A 23631-nucleotide genomic window follows, 5' to 3' on the forward strand; every position below is an offset into this window, starting at 1 on the left:
CTTGTTTCACTACCTTGAGAGAAATAAAATAAAGAAAAAGAGAAGAAAAATCAAACAAAAAAGAAGAAACAAGAAGAAAAAATTCCTCAAAATTTTTCATCATGTTCTTCTTTTCTTGTTTTGTTCATCTAATCAAATAAAGAAGAAGAAACTCATAATGTTGCAAAATCACTTGATGAATTTGGATGTGTTTTTGTTCATGATTCAATTTTGTTTGTGTGCTTATTTTCGAATTAAGTTTGTATGTCACAATCATTAAGTAATTTCGATTCATTCTGGATTTAAATAAGGTGCATTTAGTCTGTGCTTGGTTTGAAATGAGTTTATATCCTGGATTTTATTTTTGGTTCATTTTGAATATAATTTCAGTTCATTTTAAATATAATTTTGGTTCAATTCTGTTCAGTACAGTTCAAAACTCCTCCTCCTCACCTTCTACTGCTTCTTCACAGGGAGAGAAGGAGGAAAAGAAAAAAAAATTACAACAGCAACAACAACAAAAGAATGACGATAAGGAGAAAACACGTGAAGAAGAAGGAACGCAAAGAGGAGGAGGAGGAGGAACGCGAAGAAAAAGGCGAAGATGAAGAAGAAGACGCTCCGTGCGTAAACGAGCGTGAGAAGAAGAAGAAGTTCCATGTGTAAATGAGCGTGAGAAGAAGGAGAAGATGTGCGTGTAATCACACTTTTTTAATGAGAGTGGTTTTTGTTGGTGTTGAACCAACTTGAATGAACTTGGATAAAAAAATACTTGGATGTAAAGCAACCCTGTTTTATACTTTTATTATATCTAAATAACTATCTTTTTTTTCATTCTATGAAAAAATAATCTATAAACATATTTAAATATAAAAAATTTCTTTTTTTACTTCTATTCATAGTTATTAACATAAAAAATTTTCTTTTTTCACTTCTATTCATAGTTATTAAAACCGGACCGGATCAGATGGTTCGATCGAAATACCAATCATATACCAATTCAATTAGTTGCTTGAACCGAACAAAGTAGAGAACCAATACAAATCGATCAAACTCGGAATGAATCTGTAAAAACCGGTTAAATTCGGTGAGACCGATCCGACCAATCTGTTTAAAAGTTAAAATTTTTTCAAAATGCCTAAGGTGGTTTCGAACCCTATCCTTAATGAAAAAGATGTCTTTCCTAGCCACTAAGCTATTATACATTTATACTTCTTATTAATTTATTTGTTCATAATTATATAATATCTATTAATATTATTTTTTAATAAATACTTGTAGTATATAATAGTATGATAGATATAAATTAATCAATAAATTATTAAAATTTAAAAATAATAGTTATTTTAATATAAAAACAAAATAAAATATTTATAATAGAGTAAAATTAACAAAAATACTTATTGTTTCTGTTCTATATTATTTTAAAATAGTTAGATATTTTTAAAATATTAGTGAAAATATATATTTTGAATTTTAAATTTAAATTTTTTATTATTTTTATTTTTTTATTTACATAGGACCAAATTAATCGGTTCAACTAATAACCCAATAATCCAATAACCGGTTCGATTCTGACAACTATACTTCTACTGTCAATTTTTTTTTCAATCATATAACAAATGAGGATTAGCCATAATCTACAATATTCATCAACACCACCACCTCCAGAAAGTAGATTCATTTTCAAGTTTCAACAAAACACAAAAAAAAAAAAATTATTGGAAATATAACATAATTACTTTATATAGTAGTACTATATATCCATATCCCTATATTATCTCACAATGCTGAAAGAAACCGATAAAAATGGAGTTCCAACAATTAAGGATGGCTAGAAACGGAATGCAGCAAAATAGAAACCCCATTGTTTCTTTATAACTTGACATTTCCCTTCAGCGTGGTTGGTTAGTTCGCCTTCTTCAACTTTAACCAAAAAACCTGAAACAACAAAAAAGAACGTTTGAGTAGCAACAAGGGGTTTCCGTTCATAGAGCGGTTTTCCGATTGTTGGGAAACCGCTCTATTTACCTCTTCATTAAGGAATCTAATTCGGCCTTTAATTTCTTATAGCTTTGGCTGGATTCAAGATTCAACCTTTTTTCTTTGGGTCAAAGAAAAATCGTTTTTTGTTCATACCCATTTGATGTTACGAGTTGTTTGTTTCTAATTCAGTTTAAGGAAAGAGTTCATTAGTTAATGGTCAACCTGTTTTTCTCTTTTATCCAGTTGTGTGTATGAATCTTTTGAAACCAAATTTTCCATATTTTGGTGTCTTTGTTGATAATTGGAGGAAAGAATGGCTTGTTCAAATTGCCAATCTGTGTTGCCTAAACCAAATGATTGGGTGAAGGGTAAATTGGTCGGAACCGGATCTTTCGGTACAGTCAATTTGGCCATGAACAAATCCACCGGAGGGCTTTTTGTGGTGAAATCAGCACATATAGGGGCTGGTTGTGAGGCTTTGAGTAATGAGGTGAAAATCCTAGAGAGTTTAAGTTCATCACCATATATTGTTCAATATCTGGGGAAAGAGGAGGACCAAGGTAATCTCAATGTCTTCATGGAGTACATGGCTGGAGGTAGCTTGGCAGATGTGGCTCAAAAGTTTGGTGGATCATTGGATGAAGATGTTGTCCGGTTGTATACTAGAGAAATACTTCATGGTTTACAGCATCTTCACCAGCATGGAATTGTGCATTGTGATCTTAAGTGTAAGAATGTGCTTTTAGGTTCATCCGGGAACATCAAATTGGCAGACTTTGGATGTGCCAAAAGGGTGAAGGACTTGAAGGCCGCCGCGCGTTTAGGAGGGACTCCTCTATGGATGGCCCCTGAAGTATTGAGGAATGAGCAGTTGGATGTTTCTGCTGATATATGGTCTTTGGGATGCACTGTTATTGAAATGGCCACTGGAAGGTATCCTTGGGCCGGCGAAGTGTCGAATCCAATGGCTTCTGTGCTGAGGATCGCCAATGGTGACGAGATACCTCAACTTCCAGCTCATTTCTCCAAGGAGGGTTTGGATTTCTTGACCAGGTGCTTGGAGAGAGACCCCAAAAAGAGGTGTACTGCTCAGGACTTGCTTCACCATCCATTTCTGTCAAGGAGTTCAAGAAGATCTTCTCAACAAAAACAGTGTGTATCTTCACCAACAAGTGTTTTGGAGGTTCATGGTTTTGAGGCTACTTGTGATTTAGATGATGAGTTAGAAAGCTCTCGGGAACATGATAAGCTCTCTTTTAGAAACCCGTTCGCGTGCCATGATCGAGCAGTAGGAAGCAAAGCATGCCAACCAGAAGACATTGCCCTATGGTCGTCTGGGAGTTGGATTACTGTTAGGTCAGGATAACCTTGAGAATCAAGGGAAAAGTAAACAGAGAATGTGTTGAATGTAGATACAGGATTCAAATGTACAGCTTTGGAGTAGGAGCAAAATAGGTTGTCAAGGTGTTGATGCATTCTTTTCCTCTACACTTCACATGGTTTTTGGTATTATGTGTAAAAACTTTCTAATAAAAGGAATAGGATTCTTAAGTAAATAATACAAGATTCCAAAATGTAAAGGATAATGGAGTTTTGAAAATACCTCACAATGCATCACAGTTAGATAAACATTAATACACCCTCATATCCTATCCATCAGATGATAAGGGGTGTGTGGTGAACCACAATCGCCACCTTAACTTCGTTAATAAATGATGCATTTCATAGATCTATGCTTTGCATTGACCATTGAGAGGGTTCTTCTTACATTACAAACACCGTTTTTTCACTAAAAACTTAGCTATGGTTACTAGAGTGCCATAATACAAAGATGCATACAAACAAATTTTCTCAAATCTATATACATTTGTACTCAACAGAAGCCTTGTCATTAGAAGAATTTAGCATTTTTACTCTACAGAAATGTTTCTAAAGAAGAATTTCATGTTACGTTACAACCTTCTGCCTTCTTATAGTTTCAAGTTTCAACTACCTTAACTGCCATGACACTATCAAGTAATTTTGTGTTCTCATCAATAATTTCTGTATACCTCCCATAATTGAACCAGATTGACAGTTCAACCAGAGTCAAAGATTTCTATTGATAGAAGAGAAATCTCTGGCACCATGTAATGAAATTGGTTGCTCTCTAATGCGAGACAGAAGGATGGAAACTTGTTCTGTAGCAATATCTAACCGTTCCTTAGACTTTGCAGATTCTGTAATCAGAGACGACACTATATTTTGTAAAAACTGAACCCTTTCAGTATGATCATTTGGTGCACTCTGAGCAAGTTTAGAGGAGGGTATGCTGATTCGACGCCAACGGATGGGAAGATATCTATCTGGGATTTGAAAGCAATTTCCTGTTGAAAGAACTCTAAGAGAATGCCTACAGAGAATTCCAGAGAATTCAAATTGATGGCAGCTGCAACTTATAATTCCTTCCTGAGGAGACCAATAAACTTTCCGACCTCCCTCAGCTTTTGTGTGGTGCCTCACAAGAAAACCGTCTTCAATTGGAAAAGAAGCATAGTGTGCAGCCAACACAAGTTGCTCTTGAAGCTTTGAAAAGGCAAAAGGAGTGAGGACTGTAGCGGCATGTGACTCCATAGGAGCTCCAGTTTTGAGGCAAATATTTTGGAGATTCTGCTGCATGGTTTGTTGTTCTCCAGTTTGATCTTTAAAATCAACGGCGACAGCTACCTGAAATATGCAAGCATAAATCAAAATTAAGCTTTTTCTCTTTCTAAAGAATACGTTAAAACTTTCAGAGTGAATACTCATCAAAATCAATATAACAATATCTCAGCCAAGATAGATAGTACCTGTTCAACAAAATGTGCAAGTCGGGTTTGTGCACTCAGAAACCGTTGAATGAACGCATTAATTGACTTTGATTGACCAGTTGTAGTCATTCCTGCAAGAAAATGACTTCTCAAAAATGGCAATGCCCAAAGTGAGCGAGAGCTATATAAATTGACCATGTGCCGATTGGAATGCAGTCCATAACAACAAACCATTTCCCTCCAGCCTAATTCAAAATCCTCAACGGATTCAAGATTATAGAGTCTATAAAATTCAGCCTTCCACTCATTGTAGCGATCCCCAAGAACAGCATTAAACCAAGATGGAAACTTTGCCACTATCATCCATATGCAGAAGGCATGTTTTGTTGTTGGTAGTTCTGTAGATATTGCGTCTTTGAGACATATATTTTGGTCAGTTAATATCGTCTGCGGAGCCTTTCCATTCATAAACCCTAAGAAAGCCTTTCAAGGTGATTTGAAAAAGGAAGGAAAAAATATATGTAAATTAAAGAGCCAAAGAACTTTTTATGAATTAACAGACCACTCAGGTTGGAGAAAGGAATAAGAAAGAAATTCGCATCCACAGATAAAATAACACATCCATTTTCAAAAAATAGGAAGGACAGAGAACACTAGCATAAGGTGCTTAAACACATTTACCAAAGGGTAGCAAGTTATTAAGGAACTCTTTGCAATTGCAGTAATTTAAAAACAGTTCACTTAACTGTTTGCAAATTATTTAGACTAGCAACTGATTATTGTTTATGACTAGTTGACTACACAAAATCTTAGTAACAAGATATCTTCCCCTAGCATTTGTTTATATTCATTAAACCACAAAGCATTTTAATAAACTAGCATGCCACAACGTAAATTGAATAAAAACTAAATGATGTTAACAACACTAAATTCTGCATTATATACTACCTTAAGTGCCCAGGAAAATGATCTCATGGTTTCATCTCGTAGAACCACACAGCCAAAAAAGCAAGGCATTCCATAATTATTCATTCCAACCCATATACCAAGTGGCATGTCAAATGCAGTTAGGCGGTGTGTTGTGTCAAAAACCACGGCATCACCAAAAATATCATACAACTGGATTGATGAGGCATATGACCAAGCAATATTTTCCAAACGGTTATTTGTATCGAGTGTAAACTCAAATTTAAAATTAGGATCTTTCTCCTTTATAGTCCGGCACATTCTCAGTAAATCTAAGCTTTCCTCTTCAGGATCCAATTTTCTAAATGACTGGAGTAAATTACGCACATCCTTTTCCGTAAAAGGCAAATATCCAGGTTCCACACACTTCTCAAGTTCCATAAGCCTCATCATTTGGTGAACAGATATCCCTGTTTTGGCAAACATAAGGATTCGGTTTTTGTCAGCATCTGAAATAGTTCTATATGCAGGAAGAAATCGAACTTGGTTTGGCTCTAAGAGTTCATGATTATGGTGGTTGGCAAAACCAGTCACCCGCCATTCTGGGGATCCAAATTCAGTTGTCTTGCTTATCCTCATGTAAGCTTGGCATCCACATCGAGAAGACTTTCTATTTCGTTGAGGTTTACTTTCTGTTGATGTCTTGACAGGAGTGTTCCCGGCGCGATGACAAACAAAATAACGTCTAGTAAGTCCTTTACCAACACCATCTTTTCCCTCTGTACGGTGACGTCGAATTGAAAATCCACACCTCTTTGCAAACTCACTATAGTATTCATAAGCAGCATCATGAGTAGCAAACCTTTGACCGATATACGGAATGGCATCATTAGCCGTTTCCAAGGAGAGCCTGGTTTCGCCAGGTGACTCCTCTGTGCTACTTGTATCATCCAAAGATAGTGACCGCTGGTCCGAGGGATCATCATAAGCAACCAACATGGATCCAGCCTCTTCAGACATACTATAATTTTCCAGTGACTAACTTAAAGATATCCTATGCCCAAATATTTTAGTGAGAAAACAAAGTGACAAATAATCAGTTGCCACAAACAAAAAAAGTACAGATATAAAACAAGCAACAAAGCAATAATATCATCACTTCTCATCTAAATAGTAGAAAATAATAATATGGGCTCCATAATAACGCAAGAAAAATAACAGTAGTGAGACAAATAAATAACATAAAAGTCAAAATTTCTTCATCAAAGGAACAGAGAACCTGAAAACACTGTGCATAACTAATTACAGAAAACAAAAAAGTAAACAAATTTATAAACGATCAATATTCAGATGTGAAGGTAATCAGGAAAATAAGAAGGAAGCTAGAAAATTGGGGAAACATCGCACTGTCACATTGCACGGTAGCGTTAAAATTCTACAGAATTGGTGAGTAAATGGAATTAAAGTATGAAAAAACTACATGTACGAGAACCAGCACCAAAATCCAATTATGACGTAAACAAAGGGTTTCGAAACAAAACTGAAATCTCGGTTTGGGGCTGACCGGAGAAGAAGGTTGCTGAAGCTGGTCACCAAATGAAAATGGGAGTGCACCGCTGCATGCTCTGTCGCCGCCGGAGTTGGATGGCCACGCCGTCGTGGTACCGAAACGGGAGCAGAGAGCCAGAAAGAGACCGTGTGTTGGATGGGGGTGGTGATGTTCAATGAAGTAGCCTCGATTTTTTCTTTTTTATTTTTTTTGTGAAATAATTATTATTTTATATTTTTTCACAGATTCTATATTAGTTTTTTTCCATTGATAAGTTTTTTTAATTATTTATCCGTTTTTATAGTTTTATTATATTTTTTAATTTTGGTGACTTTTTATTGATAAATTTTCTTTTTTACCAGAAGATCGGAAGATTCGAATTCGCGACTTGTTAAACAAGTACGAAGAGACATGTTATTTGAGATATAACTCGTTAGTACTTTTTATTTATAAGTTGAAGTAGGTCTCTATTAATTCAATATAAAAGTTCAAAATAGTTTTGACACTATTTTATAAATAAAAAAACATTATAAAAAAAGTTAAAATAAAAAAAATATAGACCCATCTTTATGAATTTATAGTTCATTATTTGCACTAATTTTTTAAATATTAAAATTAATTTTTGAAAAAAACTAATTGTTATACATATAAATATTAATTCGATTATAATTATTTAAATACATGATGATAGTTTTCTAAAGCACACATAATATGGGCTCATTTGTCTGGAGTTGAAAAAAAAATCTTTTCAAAATTACAAATAAAAAAATAAAAATAAAAAATATATTTATAAAATTGTTGTTTTAGAATGAAAAATAATTATTATTTAAATATAATAAATATATAAATACAGTATTCAAGAAAAAAAAATTACAAATATAGTAACAAGAAAAAATTTATTTTATACATCTTATTATTTAAAAAAATATTTTATTATATGTTTATTTCTTGGGATAAAATAAAATAATTAGATAATTTTTTAATCAAATATAGTATATTATCTTTTCAATAATAATATGTATATGTACATATACGAAAATCTTATAAATTAAAGATTTATAGTGAAATTAGTTTTTAAAAAATAAAATAATTTTTAAAAGATTTTTTAATCGATTTGGTTCATCAAAGGTTAAAAATTAATTATATTGGTCATTTAATTATTCTATTAAAAATTTTTATTAATTGACAATATACATAATATTTGACATATCTAATTAAATATTGATCAAATATATTTATAAAAAATTATTAATTTAGTTCTTTTCTTCGATTATATAAATTCTATTCCCAATATAATTTACTAGGGCCGTCAAAATGGGTTAAACCCATCGGGCCAGCCCGTTTACCCGTTTAAATGGGCGGGCTTTGCCCCTAAAATTAAGCCCGTTTAAATTTTGGGCTAAACGGGCTGAGCCCGATTAACCCGAAAAAAATGACGGGTTAAACGGGCTAGCCCGCGGGCTAAACGGGTGGCCCGTTTAATTTTTTTTTCATTTTTAAAAAAAAAAATTAACACTTTCAGCTAATATTTTTCCCAATCCGACCCGAAAATCCGACCCATCAACTAAAAAAAAAAAATTTTTAAATGGTTTTTGACCTAAAAGTGGTATTTTTTGTCAAAATATTTTTCAAAAAATAAAATAAAATGATAAACGGGCTAGCCCGTTTAACCCATCGGGCTGACTATAAATGGGCCGGGCTAAAAAATTTTGGCCCGCGAATAAAGCGGGCTTAAATGGGCCAGCCCGTTTAACCCATGGACTTAATGGGCTGGGCCTAAATGGGCCGGGCTAGCCCGTTTGACAGCCCTATAATTTAGTAACTAAATTGATAGATTTTTAAAACATATTTGGTCAGCCCAATTAGACATATTTTGTGTCATATATTACTATCAATTAACATTTTACGTTGACGAAAATGGTTAATTGAGTGGTAGATACTACAATGAAGACTTTATAATTGTCTTCATGTGAAAATATTTTTTTTTGACCATTGGATGATGGATTGTAGGGTTAGATTTTGATATTTATAAAAGTGTTGTCTTTGTTTAAAATATGGTTAAATAAATAAGTCAAACTTTTAAATAAAGCATCTTCATAAAAAGATGTTTTTGTCATCTTCATTTGAGTAGTTGCCTGATTGAGTAACTGAAAAACAAATATGATTAATTATAAATTTTTGAAAGACCAATTTAATTGATAGAATCTTTCAGAGACGAATTTAAAAAATATCTCATCTTTCAATAACTAATTTAACTATTAATCCAATAAAATAAAAAAATTGTAAACTTATTATTTTGTCTTTTCAACTTAAAAGCAAGTTCTAGAAAATAACATAAAAACTGTTTATTCTTTACTTGTGTTTTTTTAAAACTACAAACAATTGATTAAAAAAAAAAGAAAACAAATACTTATTTTATCTTTAAAAACACAAGTAAACGAGTCACATAAAAACCTAATTGGTTTTTGTTTTAATTTTCTATTTATTATTTTTAATGTTTCTTGTGTTAGAATGTCATGAAAATAAAATAATAAAAGTAATGAAATTATGAAAGAAAATTGGAAGTTGGTAACTTGGTACCCTGTTTGGTTTGGTGCCTGAATACGACGTCGTTTAACAAGAACACGTTGACTAAAGTCTTGTCTCTATTCTCTTCTCTTTTTTGTCTTGTCCCTTTGTGTTCGAATAATGAAGTTAGTATTTTTTTTCATAGTATTCGGTTCCTCCCTTTCTTTCTCTTCTTCTCCAACTATTTATTCCTTTCTTTCCTTTGCTTTTCGGTGATTCTCAATTAGAAACCCACCAAAAGTTTTCTCCTTTTCATCTCAATTGATCCCTCTATTTATGTACTCCTCTTTCTTCTTTCAATCTCAAAAAAGATGAAGCCTTTCACTTCTGCACCGGTAAGCTTCTCACTCGGCTTTTCTCTCTCTGGATTATCGTGTTCTTATTCATCGCTGTTGCTGTTCATTTTAGATACCCTGCTGTTCATTTTAGAAATACTAATAAAGTAATGTATTTGAATTTTGAAATCAGCATGTTGGGTTTAGTTTCGAGTTGCATTTGCTCTCTGTATCTATGTAGTTTGATTATTCAACTTTGACTTCTTTTTAGTGTTGAAGCTCTGTATCAATTGATGTTCAACCCAGTTATGCTTATGCTTTACTCTGCTTAAAATTTTGGATGATGTGTTGTAATAATTCCAGTGTTTGTATAAATCCAAAAGTTTACTACTTTATGATTACCAGAGGAAAGAGGAAACCTTATTCTTCTCACTTTTTGTAACTTGTTAGATATGTAGTACAAGTTATTCTCATTCCTCTATACTTTGTTTGACTTGTTAGTAGATACTTTTTTAAATTTTCCCCCCTAATCATATTCATATAAATTATATCATTGCTTTGCTTTTCTGGGTGAGTTATGATTTGAGTACGACAGAATACTCTTAGGGTGTGTGTGGTTCAAGTATTACTTTGTTACAAACATTCCATTCCCATGGGAATCAAAGATACCCAAGGAGAAGGTGGGAATTGAAATGATGGTATTTTGATTCCCTGGAATCAAACTTGCTTAAGAATAGCTTTTCAAACTTTGAACCAAACATGAGAATATGATATTCCCATATTAAACTTCCTAGGAATTATTTATAATTCCTCCAACCACACACACCCTTAAGATTAACTTTCTAAGAGATTATATTTAGTTTATTGAACTATAGCAATTTCTCATGTTAGTATGCTCATCTTTGTCAGGGCTTTGTCCTGTCTGATCCAAAGAATAGGATGTTCCTTTGGAGTTTCCTCATTGTGATATCGTTGGTTTGTGGTGCTTACTTAGCTGGCAATGCGTTCACCACGAAGGAGTATAAACAAGTAAGTACGAATTTCTATTCCGAACTCTAACTCTGAAATCTGAATTGCTAGACAGAAAGTATATGTAGCTAAAAAGTAAACTGTAAACAAAAATATTTATGTGTTGAGTTTATGGATTTTCCTTAATTATGTGTTGAGTTTTCATTATTGCTAAATATTTTCAAAACAATGAATCTCACATACTTTTGGGCATTACACATGCAGAGATTAGCACGATGGGGACTAATTTATAAAATGCCACTCGTAAAATCGCATGCATGCAAGGTTTGTCTTGTTTTTGTGTGGAAATTCTGGTGGTGGTTGTTGGTTTTTTCTGGGGTGAGGGGGCTTCTTTACATGTAGCTTGTTAAATACTTGAGCTACCTCTAATTCTATTCCTGTGTTTGTTTCCTTAGAGACAATGCTGGCCTTCTGGAAGCGACGCGTTGCCTGAAGGAGTTGTTGCTAAAACATCTAACTTAGAAATGCGGCCGCTATGGGACTCTGGAAAGAATAATGTTAGTCTTAAGCTTCCAATAATAAGTGTGTGTTTTGGTTAACAACATATTATTATAATCTAAATCCAGATTTCGGGGGGAATAAAAGCTATTCTTAAATAAGTTTTTGAGATTGATTAGAAAAAAGTATATGGATTAACAAGAAAAATAATTAAGTCGGATAGTAGCTTATAACATGAACAAATTTTGGAATCTGTTGATTATAAGCAGACCTTACCACTTTCAAATTGCTTTGAGTTAATACATCCAAATATAAATTAATTTTATGTTAATATCTACACATAAATTGATTTTCTCATAATTCAGTACTAAAAAATGGTTATAAATTAGTTTTAGTTTTGTATTCTATTTCTCTTGAACGGTTCTTTTTAGTGGTTGTTTGCATTTTTTTTTTTTTCAGATAAGTTCAAAGCACCCATTGAGCTTATTGGCTATTGCAGTAGGAGTTAAGCAGAAAGAAATTGTTAATAAAATTGTTGAAAAGGTGATAGTTGCTTTATTTATACAATATGGTTCTGATATAATGTTCATATTACATTTGCTGACTCACATTGCTTGGTAGTTCCCTTCAAGTGATTTTGTTGTGATGCTTTTTCACTATGATGGATTTGTGGATGGATGGAAGAATTTAGCTTGGAGTAATCGCGCCATACATGTGTCTGCTATCAATCAAACAAAATGGTATAACTAACTCTTGAATTTGTTTCCCAAATTGTACTGCATGGGGATGAATGCATGTTTGATATTGAACAAAATAGTGCTATATGATGGCACAGGTGGTTTGCGAAACGGTTTTTGCATCCAGACATAGTTGCTGAATACAATTATATATTTCTTTGGGATGAGGACCTTCTTGTTGAAAATTTTGACCCAAAAAGGTAAGCTACCTTTGCTTGTCTTCGAAACTTCCTCACACTCACAACACACTTCACAAGAAGAGTAGGACAAAATTAGGTGAGAAGTAGCAAATTCTTATTTCTTTTAATGGTTTAGTTTTATCCCTTACATTTTGGCTTGTTGATTATGTACTAGATATTTATCTATTGTTAAGGAAGAGGGGCTAGAGATATCGCAACCTGCTTTGGATCCTAATAAATCAGAAGTTCATCATCCGCTGACAGTTCATAGAGCCGGATCAAAAGTTCACAGGTTAACCTTATTTTCCTCACCTCTTTCAAGTTGCAACAAACATTGCTCTATTGCTTGGCCTACACTGTTATTACATTATAACTAACACAATTTATTAATCAATTACAATGTTACACACTTCCTTGTTGTTTTGCTGGTTATGTCTCAAACTATATGTGCACAATCACACCCGCAGATACAGCATCTCTGTTAACTGTGCTAATGCGAAAAACTTGACAACACAAGAAAGTTACCTTCTTGTCGTATTATATGAACCATACTTGTCTGCTACACACCTGTGGAACACATTCTAAAGATTAACATTGTCCTTAAATAATATATCTCCTGAGGTTGTACATCCCTGCTTACGTAATGCATTATTACCAAGATTGCTGTTAGATCACACCCTTGATTTTTTTTTTTTGAAAAATAATTATTTTATCTTAAGCAACTGCTTTTGGTATTATCTTTGTGCAGAAGGTACTATAAGTTAAAAGGTAGTGGAAGGTGTGATGACCATAGCATTGCTCCTCCTTGCATAGGGTAAACAGCTATAAACCTGATATCATGTGTTGCTCTCTCTTAACTTTGTTTCTAAACTTACTGGATCATTTTTGCCGCTATATAAAAGGGAAGAAACTGTTTTGCAGTTGGGTGGAAATGATGGCACCAGTGTTCTCTAGAAAATCTTGGCAATGTGTATGGCACTTGATCCAGGTGTGTATAAGAATGGCCATTTTTCTGTCCCATGTTCTGAATATTATGATAAATTATCTTTGCCTGAGAACATTATGACATGATATCAAAGATTTCCGTTTCCAATTTGTTATGGTTTAATCGTCTAAGTTTATACCTAGTCAAATGACTCAGGTAAGGATGTTAAAATTCTGTATTGACCAAAGAATCTTTGTCTATGGTGGATTAAATCAATTGAAAAGCTTTTTTGAAGGTGAAATTTGTATGCCATTTTGGTCCCCCGGCGGTTCCTCACTGTTAGAAAATACGACAATTTTATTCCTATATACAGATCCATACTGTTAAAAAAATGTGTTTATACACGATGAATAATTTGTCCTCCTTGTGAGGATCTGAGAGACCACCCCAGGGATATTGAAACCAGAGACAGGATTTTGTCCCTTGAAATATTTCTTCAAGGACCAAAATGTTGCCAAATCCTCTGGATATGATCTTGATTTGATGTTCTTCTCAGTCTTATTGGTACTGTGTTCTACTAAAGGGTCTATTTCATTATGCAATTAAATTCTCATGTGGTTGGTGAACTACTGCTGTTCTCTTATATTAGTGCATGTTCAACCTTTCAATTACACCTGGTTTAGTCCTTTGTAGCCATCCGCGTTTATGTATACAATCATATCCTTGTTTTACACTCTACAGAATGACTTAATCCATGCCTGGGGCCTGGACAGGCAGCTTGGCTATTGCGCTCAGGTAACTTGCTTCGACAGCAGTAGCAAATGCATATTCATTTGATACAAAATTCTTCTGGCATGCCAGTTATTCTCTTCTTAACAATGTTTCAGGGTGATCGAATGAGAAACGTTGGTGTGGTCGATTCCGAGTACATAGTTCATTTGGGTTTGCCTACTCTTGGTGGCTCAAATGGCAATGAGGCAAGTGGTTTCAATTTCATAAGTAGGGTAACTTAAGGATAACGGTTAGCGCCCTGCTTTTTAAGTTCGAGCACATTTCGATAAATTTTAGTAAGGGAATGTCCTTCTGTTTGCAGGTGCCATCAGACTCCCATAGAGAGAGTGATAGAGCTAAAGTAAGTAGGTTTATGAGTGTAACCTAGATTTTTATACACCTTTAACCCAATTGCAGCCCTTTAATGTTACAAAACAATCTACTATATGCAGGTTAGGATGCAATCATATATTGAAATGCAAGTTTTTGAGAAAAGATGGAAAGATGCAGCAGAGAAGGATAAATGTTGGCTTGATCCATATAAACCACAGGCAAACCAGACTAGCCATTAATATACTGAGGCTTTGGTTGATCAAAATCCAAATACAGTGTGCATTTTCGGTTATCGTTCAGAGTCAACGAGATAAGTTACTTTGCATCCGATTTTGGTTTTAAAGTCTTGGATGGAGCATTTGATTTGCTGTCAAGTGTGGAATCTGAGAGAAGAGAGTTCATAGAGACATTGCCTGTTTGCCATTATTGAAGGGTAATTTTTCCATCATTCTGTTGTATTATCGTGTACATAGGGAGGTATAGGGGTGTTCGTTACTTTATTTGATAACAGTCACAGAAGTGTGAAGTTGTAGATTTCTATTTCCTGTGACTGCTAATTAATGTAAATAGGTTTCATGGTTTGGACTAAAGGAATTATCAAACTAAAATTCTGTTGTTTTGGGCATAAAAAATACCCTTATTCTTTGTAACCAACTATATCTTCAACTAATTAAAATAACACAAGCCTTGCACTGTACTATTATTGTTCATGACAAGTAACTCAAAAGTAATTAGTATTTTTTTTTTAATGGCATTCTTTTACAGTTTAGAATGTAATGTAGTTTATTTATTTCTCAGAATTGTAGATGTAAAATTACTGTAGCTGGCTTATATTATTTTAGCTGACATGAAAATCAAGAACTGAGACAGAAGACATTACCAAAGAAGTTGTGTATTACCGGATGTCCTTCTTTGAAGGAACAATGTCCTGTTTTTGCAATAATGTTTCTGTTTCTCTTTTGGTTACATAAATAACAATAAAAGTTGAACCTAAAACCCGATGCATACTAACCAAATCTCTCCCTATTGGCTTAATATACTGTGGTAGGGGACACAAAATTCTCTCTAACAATACCTGTACAGCTAGACCAATGCAAAACGATTCAGTGCCAAAGTTGTAAGTTCCCTACCAAATTAGAACCTAGAAATATCAGAGAAATGAATGAATGTGCAAAGAATCAAAAGTTCATGACTTGTGAAGAAAGGCCAAGCAAGGGCTCCAGTGCAGTGTGATCAAACTTGCGAGCGAAGAGGAAACAAACGGAAGTCATGTCGGAATTATATCGACAAAGCGTTCCGTTGTTCCTGATAGCTTGAAGAAAGTTTACAGTTATATTGGCTCTACTATAGGTTGCTGGATGGGGTCCCCCCAGAGACCAATCAACCCATGTCACTGTTCTGTTAGAATTAAGATTGCCATGGAACATGTTAAGGAAAGTTTGAATGTAATGCTCATCTGGGTAGCATGCAGGTTTACAGTATTTGCGGAAGAGGGTATAGTATCGGGTATCGGACACTATATAAACAGCCAGAACACGGTTAAGCTCGAACCACTGAGACCCTTTCCGCCAGTGTCTAAGCTGAATATCAGGAAGCATACTCCGGCTGTAGCGTCCACGCCCGTAACGGGAAGGATCGTCATATGACTCAACAAAGCTGTGGAAGGAATCAATGAGGTATCTGTACACAGTAGGGAAGTTGTAGACCGGGATGCAACTCTCCGAAAGAAGAACAAACCGCTCATTTGAAAAGTCGAGCAGTGCATTCGCCAAAAGGCGCCTCTCAGCATCAGCAAGGGTTACTGTTCCCCATGAAACTTCCTGAACAAGAATCATAAGAATCTATCAAAATTTGGCATATAAGAAAAAATATGTTCAATAAGGACAATTAGCTGCAGTCCTTGACACAAATATATACATGATTATGCATGTTACTGGTACCTACTACTGTGACATCACTGCATATGCACATTACATCAAGCTAGGAAACTAAATATTGACATGATCAGGCCAATGAATCTGCTTATAGCTTTAAAAATATCATGATTGCAATTTTAGAGAATCATATATGCTGATTGGCATTCTGAAAGGAAATCCAAACACCTTGTAGTTTCCCCTCTAGGCTCTAGTATCCACAAATTGTTCAAACATCACATACCCCTTTGTCCACTTCCACATCACATAACTTTTATCCAAAAAAATCAGTTCACCTCATTCTTCTTCCTCCTCAGTTACTCACTATTGCAACTCATGTCCCTTGTCCTCTGTAGGCTGCAACTGTTATCTTCGATAAAGAGCGAGTGCAATATACTAGGAGTAGGAAGTCATGTTCTTATATGATTACATTCCTGAGTCGAGACTCAAGGGACATTGCTAAGCATGTATGTCTATAGTTGTTCCTATGACCAAACAAATTCTGGTCGTGTGATTTCTTAATTGCAGGTAAGAAGGGCTCACTGTTTGATGATCTCCACCGAGATAGATAATATAATTGCATGAAACTATGCATGAAGTACCATCCGTTGCTAGGGTAGCCGATGATGCCTAGGACTTCGTTCGATAAGAAATAACCAATGTATCTATGAACTGCAGCCAAGCAAGTCACAAGAATAGAATCTACAAATATTGGACCCTGTAAGTATAGAACCCAAATAATCTAATGATCATCCAAGATGATTGATTATCTTTATGATCATCCTTGCTATGTAACAAGAAGTTAGCTCAAAAGTCTCTCAAACACGAATTCAAATAGATACATGTTGTGTTCAAAAGTCTGCCAGATTGTAGGAATTCCTTTAACATCCTATCCCGAACTGTTCCCGGGTGTAGTTAAAGAATACTCCATCTTTCAATTCTAATTTCCTTCTACCATGAATAATCTCTATGCATTAAGAGTGGATCTGATTATCAATCTGCTAAAAATTCATCTCCAAATAACATGCAAAACCTAGTGGCCTTTCATGTCTTTTACTTTTAACTAGTGAAGCATACTATTAACTATCTTCCTACAAATCTATGACTGAAAAAAACAGTATCTAGTTTGATACCTTGCTCGGAATCTGGCGGCCGTAAAAAGCCGAATAATTGGAGACCTGGAGGTGATATCCGGGAGGAGCATGGATATAAATATTGAAGAAATTGGAATGTCCAAGAAAGAACCTCTCCCAGAGTGGCAACATAGGCAATGGTCCCCTGGTCAAGAACATGAAAGCCACTTTGGGCTTCCTCTTATAAGGGTACTCTTCTTTCTTGGGAAGCAAGGAAGCCCTCCAGAAGAGCTCATTATCCGACATGGAATGGATGAGATTGGTTGGATGCAGGAAGTTGTCAATATCCATGCACTGGAACTGATCCTCCGGATCAAGAGGAGGCCGCGGCGGGAGCAGAAGGCGCGGCGGTTGCCTGAGGCTGCAATTACTGGGTTGCAGGCGCGGCAGTCCGCGGTTAATTAAAGAGTATTGTTGTCTCTGTGAAACAAAGATTCCATTGATTTGGGAACATGTGGTTAGGCCAATCATGACACCAGCTGCAAAAACCATCAAATATGAAAGCATTTGAGCCATTCGAAGCAAACAAGTGTGCTTCTCTTTTTCCCCAACTGCGCTTGAATCATCCCTTCCCTCTCCTCCTCGAGTTCTTCCCATATCCTTCTATTTTTTTAGTATTTTCAAAATTGATGTTGCGATTAAGAATTTGAAGAGACGGAGGAAATTGGATCTGGAAGAGAAGAGAGGCAAATCAATGGATTGGATTGGAAGATTGGTGGTGGTGAGTGGGGTTGTTGATGATGGAGACGGGAAAAGAAAGAGATCAGGAATTGGTGGAACATGGTGCGGTTGACGAAGACGACCATGACCATGATGTTGTCTTCTCTTGTCTTTCCATCGGATCTTGTCCTCTTCTTCTCTTCGAACCCTCTTCTCTCTCTCTCTCACGCACACGAACACAGACACAGCCCACGCTTGCGTTCCAATTATTATTGGATGGTTGGACTTTTATTTTTAATTTTAGAGAAAAGCACAGTAAGCGTTTGATTTTTTTATTTGGATATATTTAAATTTTTTAAAAATTAAAAATATTTTTCAGTTTTTTAATTTTTTTAAATCTTAAATGTCAATCTTTTATGTTTATTTGAGTCTATCATATTTTAATACCTAACAAAAAAATTAAACAGAATTTTATTAAATACAAAAAATGTACATGTAAAAAAAAATTAAAATTAGATAAATTAAATTTAAAAATTGACGTCTCTAAATTAAAAATTTAAATATGTTTTAAAATTTTTAAAAATTTAAATTATCTAATAACTAAATAGTCAAGAATTAATTTATCTTTTTTTCTTAATTTTAATAATTATTTCTAGAATACATATTCCGGTCCATTCTCTATTTTTTGCAAAGACTCTGCACCACTCAGAAATTAAATAACAAAGACTAATGAACCTAGCCACGTTTCTAGTAAGTCAGAGAGGAAGGAGATGTGACTGCGAAGAAAGGAGTTAAGTGAATTTCAATTTTTTTTAAGAGATGTTTGAACGAAAGAATAATAAGAAAGAAGGAAACAATAAAGAAGGTTATAAAAGGATAATTTTATTATTGTTGAAAAAACTCAACAAATATTTAAATAAGAATTTGTCTAATAGCGGAAGTATAAAAAATAATTGTTCTACAATTTGTGTGATTAAATAGATAATACTAAAGATACTCCAAATAGTAAATATAATGGCAGAAATTAAATAATCAGATACAAGGATTTTAATATAAAAATTCCTAAAAGAGGGACAAAAAACTACGGAATCTAGTCCAGAAAAATCTTTCACTATCAAAATAATAGGTCAAACAGTCTTTATAGTGACACTAGGGTATCTCAACAATCAACAAAATATATCACTAAAACTGGTGGAATCAACAAAAATCTTCCACAAAGTGGGTATCTCAAATTAGACAAAAAAAAGGCAATACAACTAGCAAGTTATATCATAATGTTCATCTCTACACCAGGAATAACATACTAAAATTTCATAAGAAATGGAGCAAGTTTACCAGTTCAATCGGATCAAAGATAGCTTGCCCTTTTCCTCCAAATTCCTTCTTCTCTTCGGCGCCGATGAAAACTCTCTCCTCTCCATGTGTTTGCTTTTGTTTCAAAAAATGAGAGACTTGCCTCTCATTTTCTCTCCGTGGCTATTTGGCCACTTCTCTTTTCTTTGTTTTTTTTTTTTGTTTTATAATATGTGAACCACACTTAGTTGGGAACCCACCAACAAATCTCCCCCTCACCAACTCAAGTGGAGATAGGCTACTCCACTAAGTCCGCATTCTTTTTGCAGGAATCAAACTTCACTGCAGGTAAACTTTTAGTCATCATATCTGGACTATTATCATCAGTATGGATCTTCTCAAGTGCATATGACTTCATCTCAAGCGCTTTACGTATCCAATGATACCTCACCTCTATGTGCTTCGATTTGGAATGAAACGTTGGATTCTTGCTGAGATGGATAGCACTCTGACTGTCAAAAAATAATACAAACTTCTCTTAATTGATGCCTAACTCTTGTAGAAATTTCTTCATCTACAAGATTTATTTAGAAGCTTCAACAACAACAATGTATTCTACCTCTGTAGTAGACAAAGTAACACATTTCTGAAGTCGAGATTGCCACGACATAGCTCCCCCTGCAAAAGTCAACATATAACCAGAAATAGACTTTCTTGAATCAAGATCCCCAGCCATATCCGCATCTGTGTAACCATCCAACATATGTCGGCCACTCCTTTAGCGTAAACAAACTTTGGAAGTACCATTAAGGTATCTGAGAATCCACCTCACTGCTTGCCAGTGTTCCTTGCCAAGATTAGGGAGAAACCGACTAACAACTCCAACGGCATGAGCAATAATCCATTTCACAACTGGAGAGAAATTTTTCTCAAAATCAATATCTTTCTTTTGCTCAAAGCCTTTCACAACCAATCGAGCTTTGTACCTTAGTAGTGAGACATTTTCATCCGCTTTCAATTTGAACACCCATTTATTCTTGAATGTCTCTTACCCTTCGGTAACTTCACCAATTCAAACGTATGATTCTTATGCAAGGATTTCATTTCTTCTTGCATGGCCTTCAACCAATCTTCCTTATGCTCATCAGACATAGCTTCCTAGTAGCTCTCTGGCTCTCCAGTCTCAGTGGTCATCACATACTCATGAGGAGAGTATTTCTGAGAAGGATGACGTTCTCTAGTAGATCTTCTCAATTCAGACTCAACTGGTGGTTCAAGTAGAACTTCAACATCTGGTGAAACTTCTACATTTGGCACCTCAAGTTGAGGTGTAGGTTCATCATGCAAATCATCACCATCATTGTCAACTTGTACATCTCCCCCATCAACAGGAAGTCTAGTGAGAAGACCAGGTTCATCATTAACAGAACGTTTAATGGTTATTGTTGGCTTATCTGTCTTCTCAAAATCTTCAATAGTTTGGTCTTTAAGAAAAATCACATCTCGGCCTTCAGTTATTTTGTTACTCACCGGATCCCATAATCTATAACCAAAGTCTTCGTGACCATAACCCATGAAGATACATTGCTTTGACTTCCCATCAAGTTTGGACCTTTCATCTCTTGGAATGTGAACAAAAGCCCTGCAGCCGAACACTCGTAAGTGACTATAGGAGACATATTTCCCTCTCCAAACTTTCTCTGGAACATCACCATTAAGTGAAACTGAAGGAGAAAGGTTGATCAGATCTACCACAGTCCTCATCACTTCACCCCAAAAGGATTTAGGCAACTTTGCATGAGAGAGCATACACCTGACTCTATCATTGATAGTGCGATTCATTCTCTCTGCAACTCCATTATGTTGAGGAGTCTTAGGAACCGTCTTCTCAAGCTTGATCCCATGTCCTTTACAATACTCTTCAAACAGACCCATGTATTCACCACCATTATCTGCTCAAACACATTTCAATTTCCTTCTTGTTTCTCTTTCAACACTTGCATGAAAGTGTTTGAAGATTCCGAGCACTTGGTCTTTAGATTTCAAAACAAAAGCCCACACTTTTCAAGAATAATAATCAATAAAAGTAACACAATATGATGCACCACCTAGTGTCTTAGCATCTATAGTGCAAACATCACTGTGAACTAAATCTAGAACATATGATCTCCTATGAGGTCCAAAACTATGAAATGATACTCTAGCATGCTTTCCAACAAAACAATAAGTACAAGTATTTAAATTTGTACCTTTCACGGGAAGTGAGTGCTTCTTGGCCAAGATGCTTAGTCCTTTCTCGCTCAAGTGACCAAGACGTATATGCCACAAATCAGAAAAGGAATCATCAGCTACATTCACATCTTCTTTGCATAACTTTGCTTGTAACCGATAGAGAGTAGTAAAACTATTGTCTTCTTTAGCAACAATGAGAGCCCCTTTGGTAATCTTGTATTTTACACTACCAAAGGAAGTGCAATACCCCTCTTGATCCAATGCCTTCACTGAAATAAGATTGAACTGCATATCTGGCGCATGCCTAACATTCTTCAACTGCAACTTGCATTCCATGTTGGTTTCAAGCCACATATCACCCATACCAATGATATCACACACTCTTTTATCTCCCAATTTGATATTGCCAAAATTTATAGCAGTATAAAAAGTGAAATATTCACGCCTCAGAGTGACATGACATGAGGCATCAGAGTCCATAATTCAAGTAGAATCATCACAGATAAGATTCACATAATTTTCATCATATGTGATAAGAACATCTTCATAAAAAATAGCAGCAGTCTCTTTATCACTATCTTTATATTTGTCTTCGTTTTTTTTCATTGATTGTTCTCTTTTCAAAAACCTACAATACCTCTTGATATGCCCCGGCTTGCCAAAATGGTGACAAATAAACTCCTTTTTTGGCTTGTACTTTCCTCTTGACTTGCTTCGACTCTCTGACTTATCAGAACTGTGAGGTTTTCTACTTTGATCTCTCTCCCGTAACTCTGAAACAAGTGCTTATGACTGTGAGAAGGCATTAGTCAAACCTCGCTCTTTTCTTCTGGCTTCTTCATTCAGCATGCTCTCTTTAACCATTGCTAACATCAACTTTCCATTTGGAGTTGAGTTAGTCAGTGTCACAACCAAAACTTCCCAACTATCAAGCGAAGAGCTCAATAACAACAAGACTTGCAACTCATTATTCAAAGTGATTTCATTATTTGTCAGTTGGATCACCGTCTCCTAAAAAATGCTCAAGTGCTCCAGCATTGATTTACCTTCAATATACTTCATATTGACAAGCTTCATGATCAAGAATGTTTTATTTTGTACAGTATTCCTCTCATATAACTCCTTCAATTTGTTCCACATCTTCTCGGCATTCGTTTGGGTGTCAACATGTGGATGATGATTGGATTTTTTGACGGTTTAGAATTTCACTAATGAAATCTCGTTGTAAAGTATAGTCTCTAAATCAATCACTAATCCTTTCATACAAAAGATTGTTTGTCACAAGTAACAAACCCCTAAATTTATAAACCGAAGTATTCAAACCTCGGGTCGTTCTCCCTAGGAATTACAATGAAGTGTCTTGTTATTGGTTTGAGTTATTTTGGGGTTTTGATATGAAGCATGAAAGATAAATGGCAATGAAAGTAAACTAATCAACTATAAAAGACTCTTGGCAAGGTATGAGAACTAGAAGTCCTATCCTAGTTATCCTTCTCAATTGTGGTGAGAATTGTTCATTGCTACCACTTAGTTAACCTCTGACCATGAAGGAAAGTCAAGTGGATGAATCAATTTGATTCCTCAAGCCCTAATCAACTCCTAAAGGAGAGACTAGCTTTAGAGGCATTCAAATCAATTAGCAACTTCTAATTGTCAACCAACAAAGGCATTAGATAACTCAATAGTCACTAATTACTCTACCTAGGCCAAGAGGAACAAAACCTACACTAAAATCCAACCAAGCATTTCATCAAACACTTGGAAGGCATAAAAGAAAAGCATAGTAAATTCATAACAAGAATAGAATCTAACAACAATTATTGCAAAGAATTAATCAACAACAATCAAGGAAATCACAATTATCATGAACTACCTCAAATTGCATTATTGAAAGGAAACCAAGGAACAACAATCTATCCAAAACAAAATGAAGAAT

At 34.9% G+C, this 23631-nt stretch overlaps 4 protein-coding genes across 6 annotated transcripts; 2 read left to right on the forward strand and 2 right to left on the reverse strand.

Annotated features, from left to right (window-relative positions):
- Window positions 1-1652: 1652 nt before the first annotated feature.
- LOC112795770 (mitogen-activated protein kinase kinase kinase 17-like) lies at window positions 1653-3545 on the forward strand. The gene has a single exon (XM_025837914.3). It carries the CDS (start codon window positions 2279-2281, stop codon window positions 3329-3331), a length of 1053 nt encoding a protein of 350 aa, XP_025693699.1. The 5' UTR covers window positions 1653-2278; the 3' UTR covers window positions 3332-3545.
- A 121-nt stretch (window positions 3546-3666) lies between these two features.
- On the reverse strand, window positions 3667-7412 carry LOC112795769 (protein FAR1-RELATED SEQUENCE 11). 2 transcript variants are annotated; one of them, XM_025837912.3, is made up of 4 exons: window positions 7225-7412; window positions 5703-6714; window positions 4794-5237; window positions 3667-4671 (listed from the first exon to the last, which is right to left on the reverse strand). In XM_025837912.3, the coding sequence occupies exons 2-4, from the start codon at window positions 6678-6680 to the stop codon at window positions 4054-4056; spliced, it is 2040 nt and encodes a 679-aa protein (XP_025693697.1). In that variant the 5' UTR covers window positions 6681-6714; window positions 7225-7412; the 3' UTR covers window positions 3667-4053. The 2 variants fall into 2 exon arrangements, with proteins under 2 accessions (XP_025693697.1, XP_025693698.1); XM_025837913.3 differs by having other exon boundaries at window positions 7202-7411.
- A 2357-nt stretch (window positions 7413-9769) lies between these two features.
- LOC112795772 (uncharacterized) lies at window positions 9770-15161 on the forward strand. Of its 2 annotated transcripts, XM_025837917.3 has the most exons (14): window positions 9770-10112; window positions 10962-11081; window positions 11286-11345; window positions 11477-11578; window positions 11979-12062; window positions 12141-12259; window positions 12355-12456; window positions 12611-12727; window positions 13184-13249; window positions 13357-13423; window positions 14102-14155; window positions 14248-14337; window positions 14454-14492; window positions 14584-15161. In XM_025837917.3, the coding sequence occupies exons 1-14, from the start codon at window positions 10089-10091 to the stop codon at window positions 14701-14703; spliced, it is 1164 nt and encodes a 387-aa protein (XP_025693702.1). In that variant the 5' UTR covers window positions 9770-10088; the 3' UTR covers window positions 14704-15161. The 2 variants fall into 2 exon arrangements, with proteins under 2 accessions (XP_025693702.1, XP_072090964.1); XM_072234863.1 differs by lacking the exon at window positions 11286-11345.
- A 179-nt stretch (window positions 15162-15340) lies between these two features.
- LOC112795771 (glycosyltransferase BC10) lies at window positions 15341-18487 on the reverse strand. The gene is made up of 2 exons (XM_025837915.3): window positions 17511-18487; window positions 15341-16284 (listed from the first exon to the last, which is right to left on the reverse strand). Exons 1-2 carry the CDS (start codon window positions 18105-18107, stop codon window positions 15643-15645), a joined length of 1239 nt encoding a protein of 412 aa, XP_025693700.1. The 5' UTR covers window positions 18108-18487; the 3' UTR covers window positions 15341-15642.
- Between the last annotated feature and the right edge of the window lie 5144 nt (window positions 18488-23631).

The sequence above is a fragment of the Arachis hypogaea genome, chromosome 4 (assembly GCF_003086295.3).
Source record: "Arachis hypogaea cultivar Tifrunner chromosome 4, arahy.Tifrunner.gnm2.J5K5, whole genome shotgun sequence".
NCBI classification, from domain to species: Eukaryota; Viridiplantae; Streptophyta; class Magnoliopsida; order Fabales; family Fabaceae; genus Arachis; species Arachis hypogaea.

Coding starts and splice junctions, on each gene's coding strand:
- LOC112795772 (XM_025837917.3), top strand. CDS start 10,089: ATGAAGCCTTTCACTTCTGCACCG. Junction 10,113..10,961: donor AGCCTTTCACTTCTGCACCG/GTAAGCTTCTCA, acceptor CATCTTTGTCAG/GGCTTTGTCCTGTCTGATCC. Junction 12,063..12,140: donor TTAATAAAATTGTTGAAAAG/GTGATAGTTGCT, acceptor ATTGCTTGGTAG/TTCCCTTCAAGTGATTTTGT.
- LOC112795769 (XM_025837912.3), bottom strand. CDS start 6,680: ATGTCTGAAGAGGCTGGATCCATGTTGGTTGCTTATGATGATCCCTCG. Junction 5,238..5,702: donor CATTTTCCTGGGCACTTAAG/GTAGTATATAAT, acceptor TCACCTTGAAAG/GCTTTCTTAGGGTTTATGAA. Junction 4,672..4,793: donor TTGCACATTTTGTTGAACAG/GTACTATCTATC, acceptor TGCATATTTCAG/GTAGCTGTCGCCGTTGATTT.
- LOC112795771 (XM_025837915.3), bottom strand. CDS start 18,107: ATGGGAAGAACTCGAGGAGGAGAGGGAAGGGATGATTCAAGCGCAGTT. Junction 16,285..17,510: donor GCCGCCAGATTCCGAGCAAG/GTATCAAACTAG, acceptor ATTCTTGTTCAG/GAAGTTTCATGGGGAACAGT.
- LOC112795770 (XM_025837914.3), top strand. CDS start 2,279: ATGGCTTGTTCAAATTGCCAATCTGTGTTGCCTAAACCAAATGATTGG.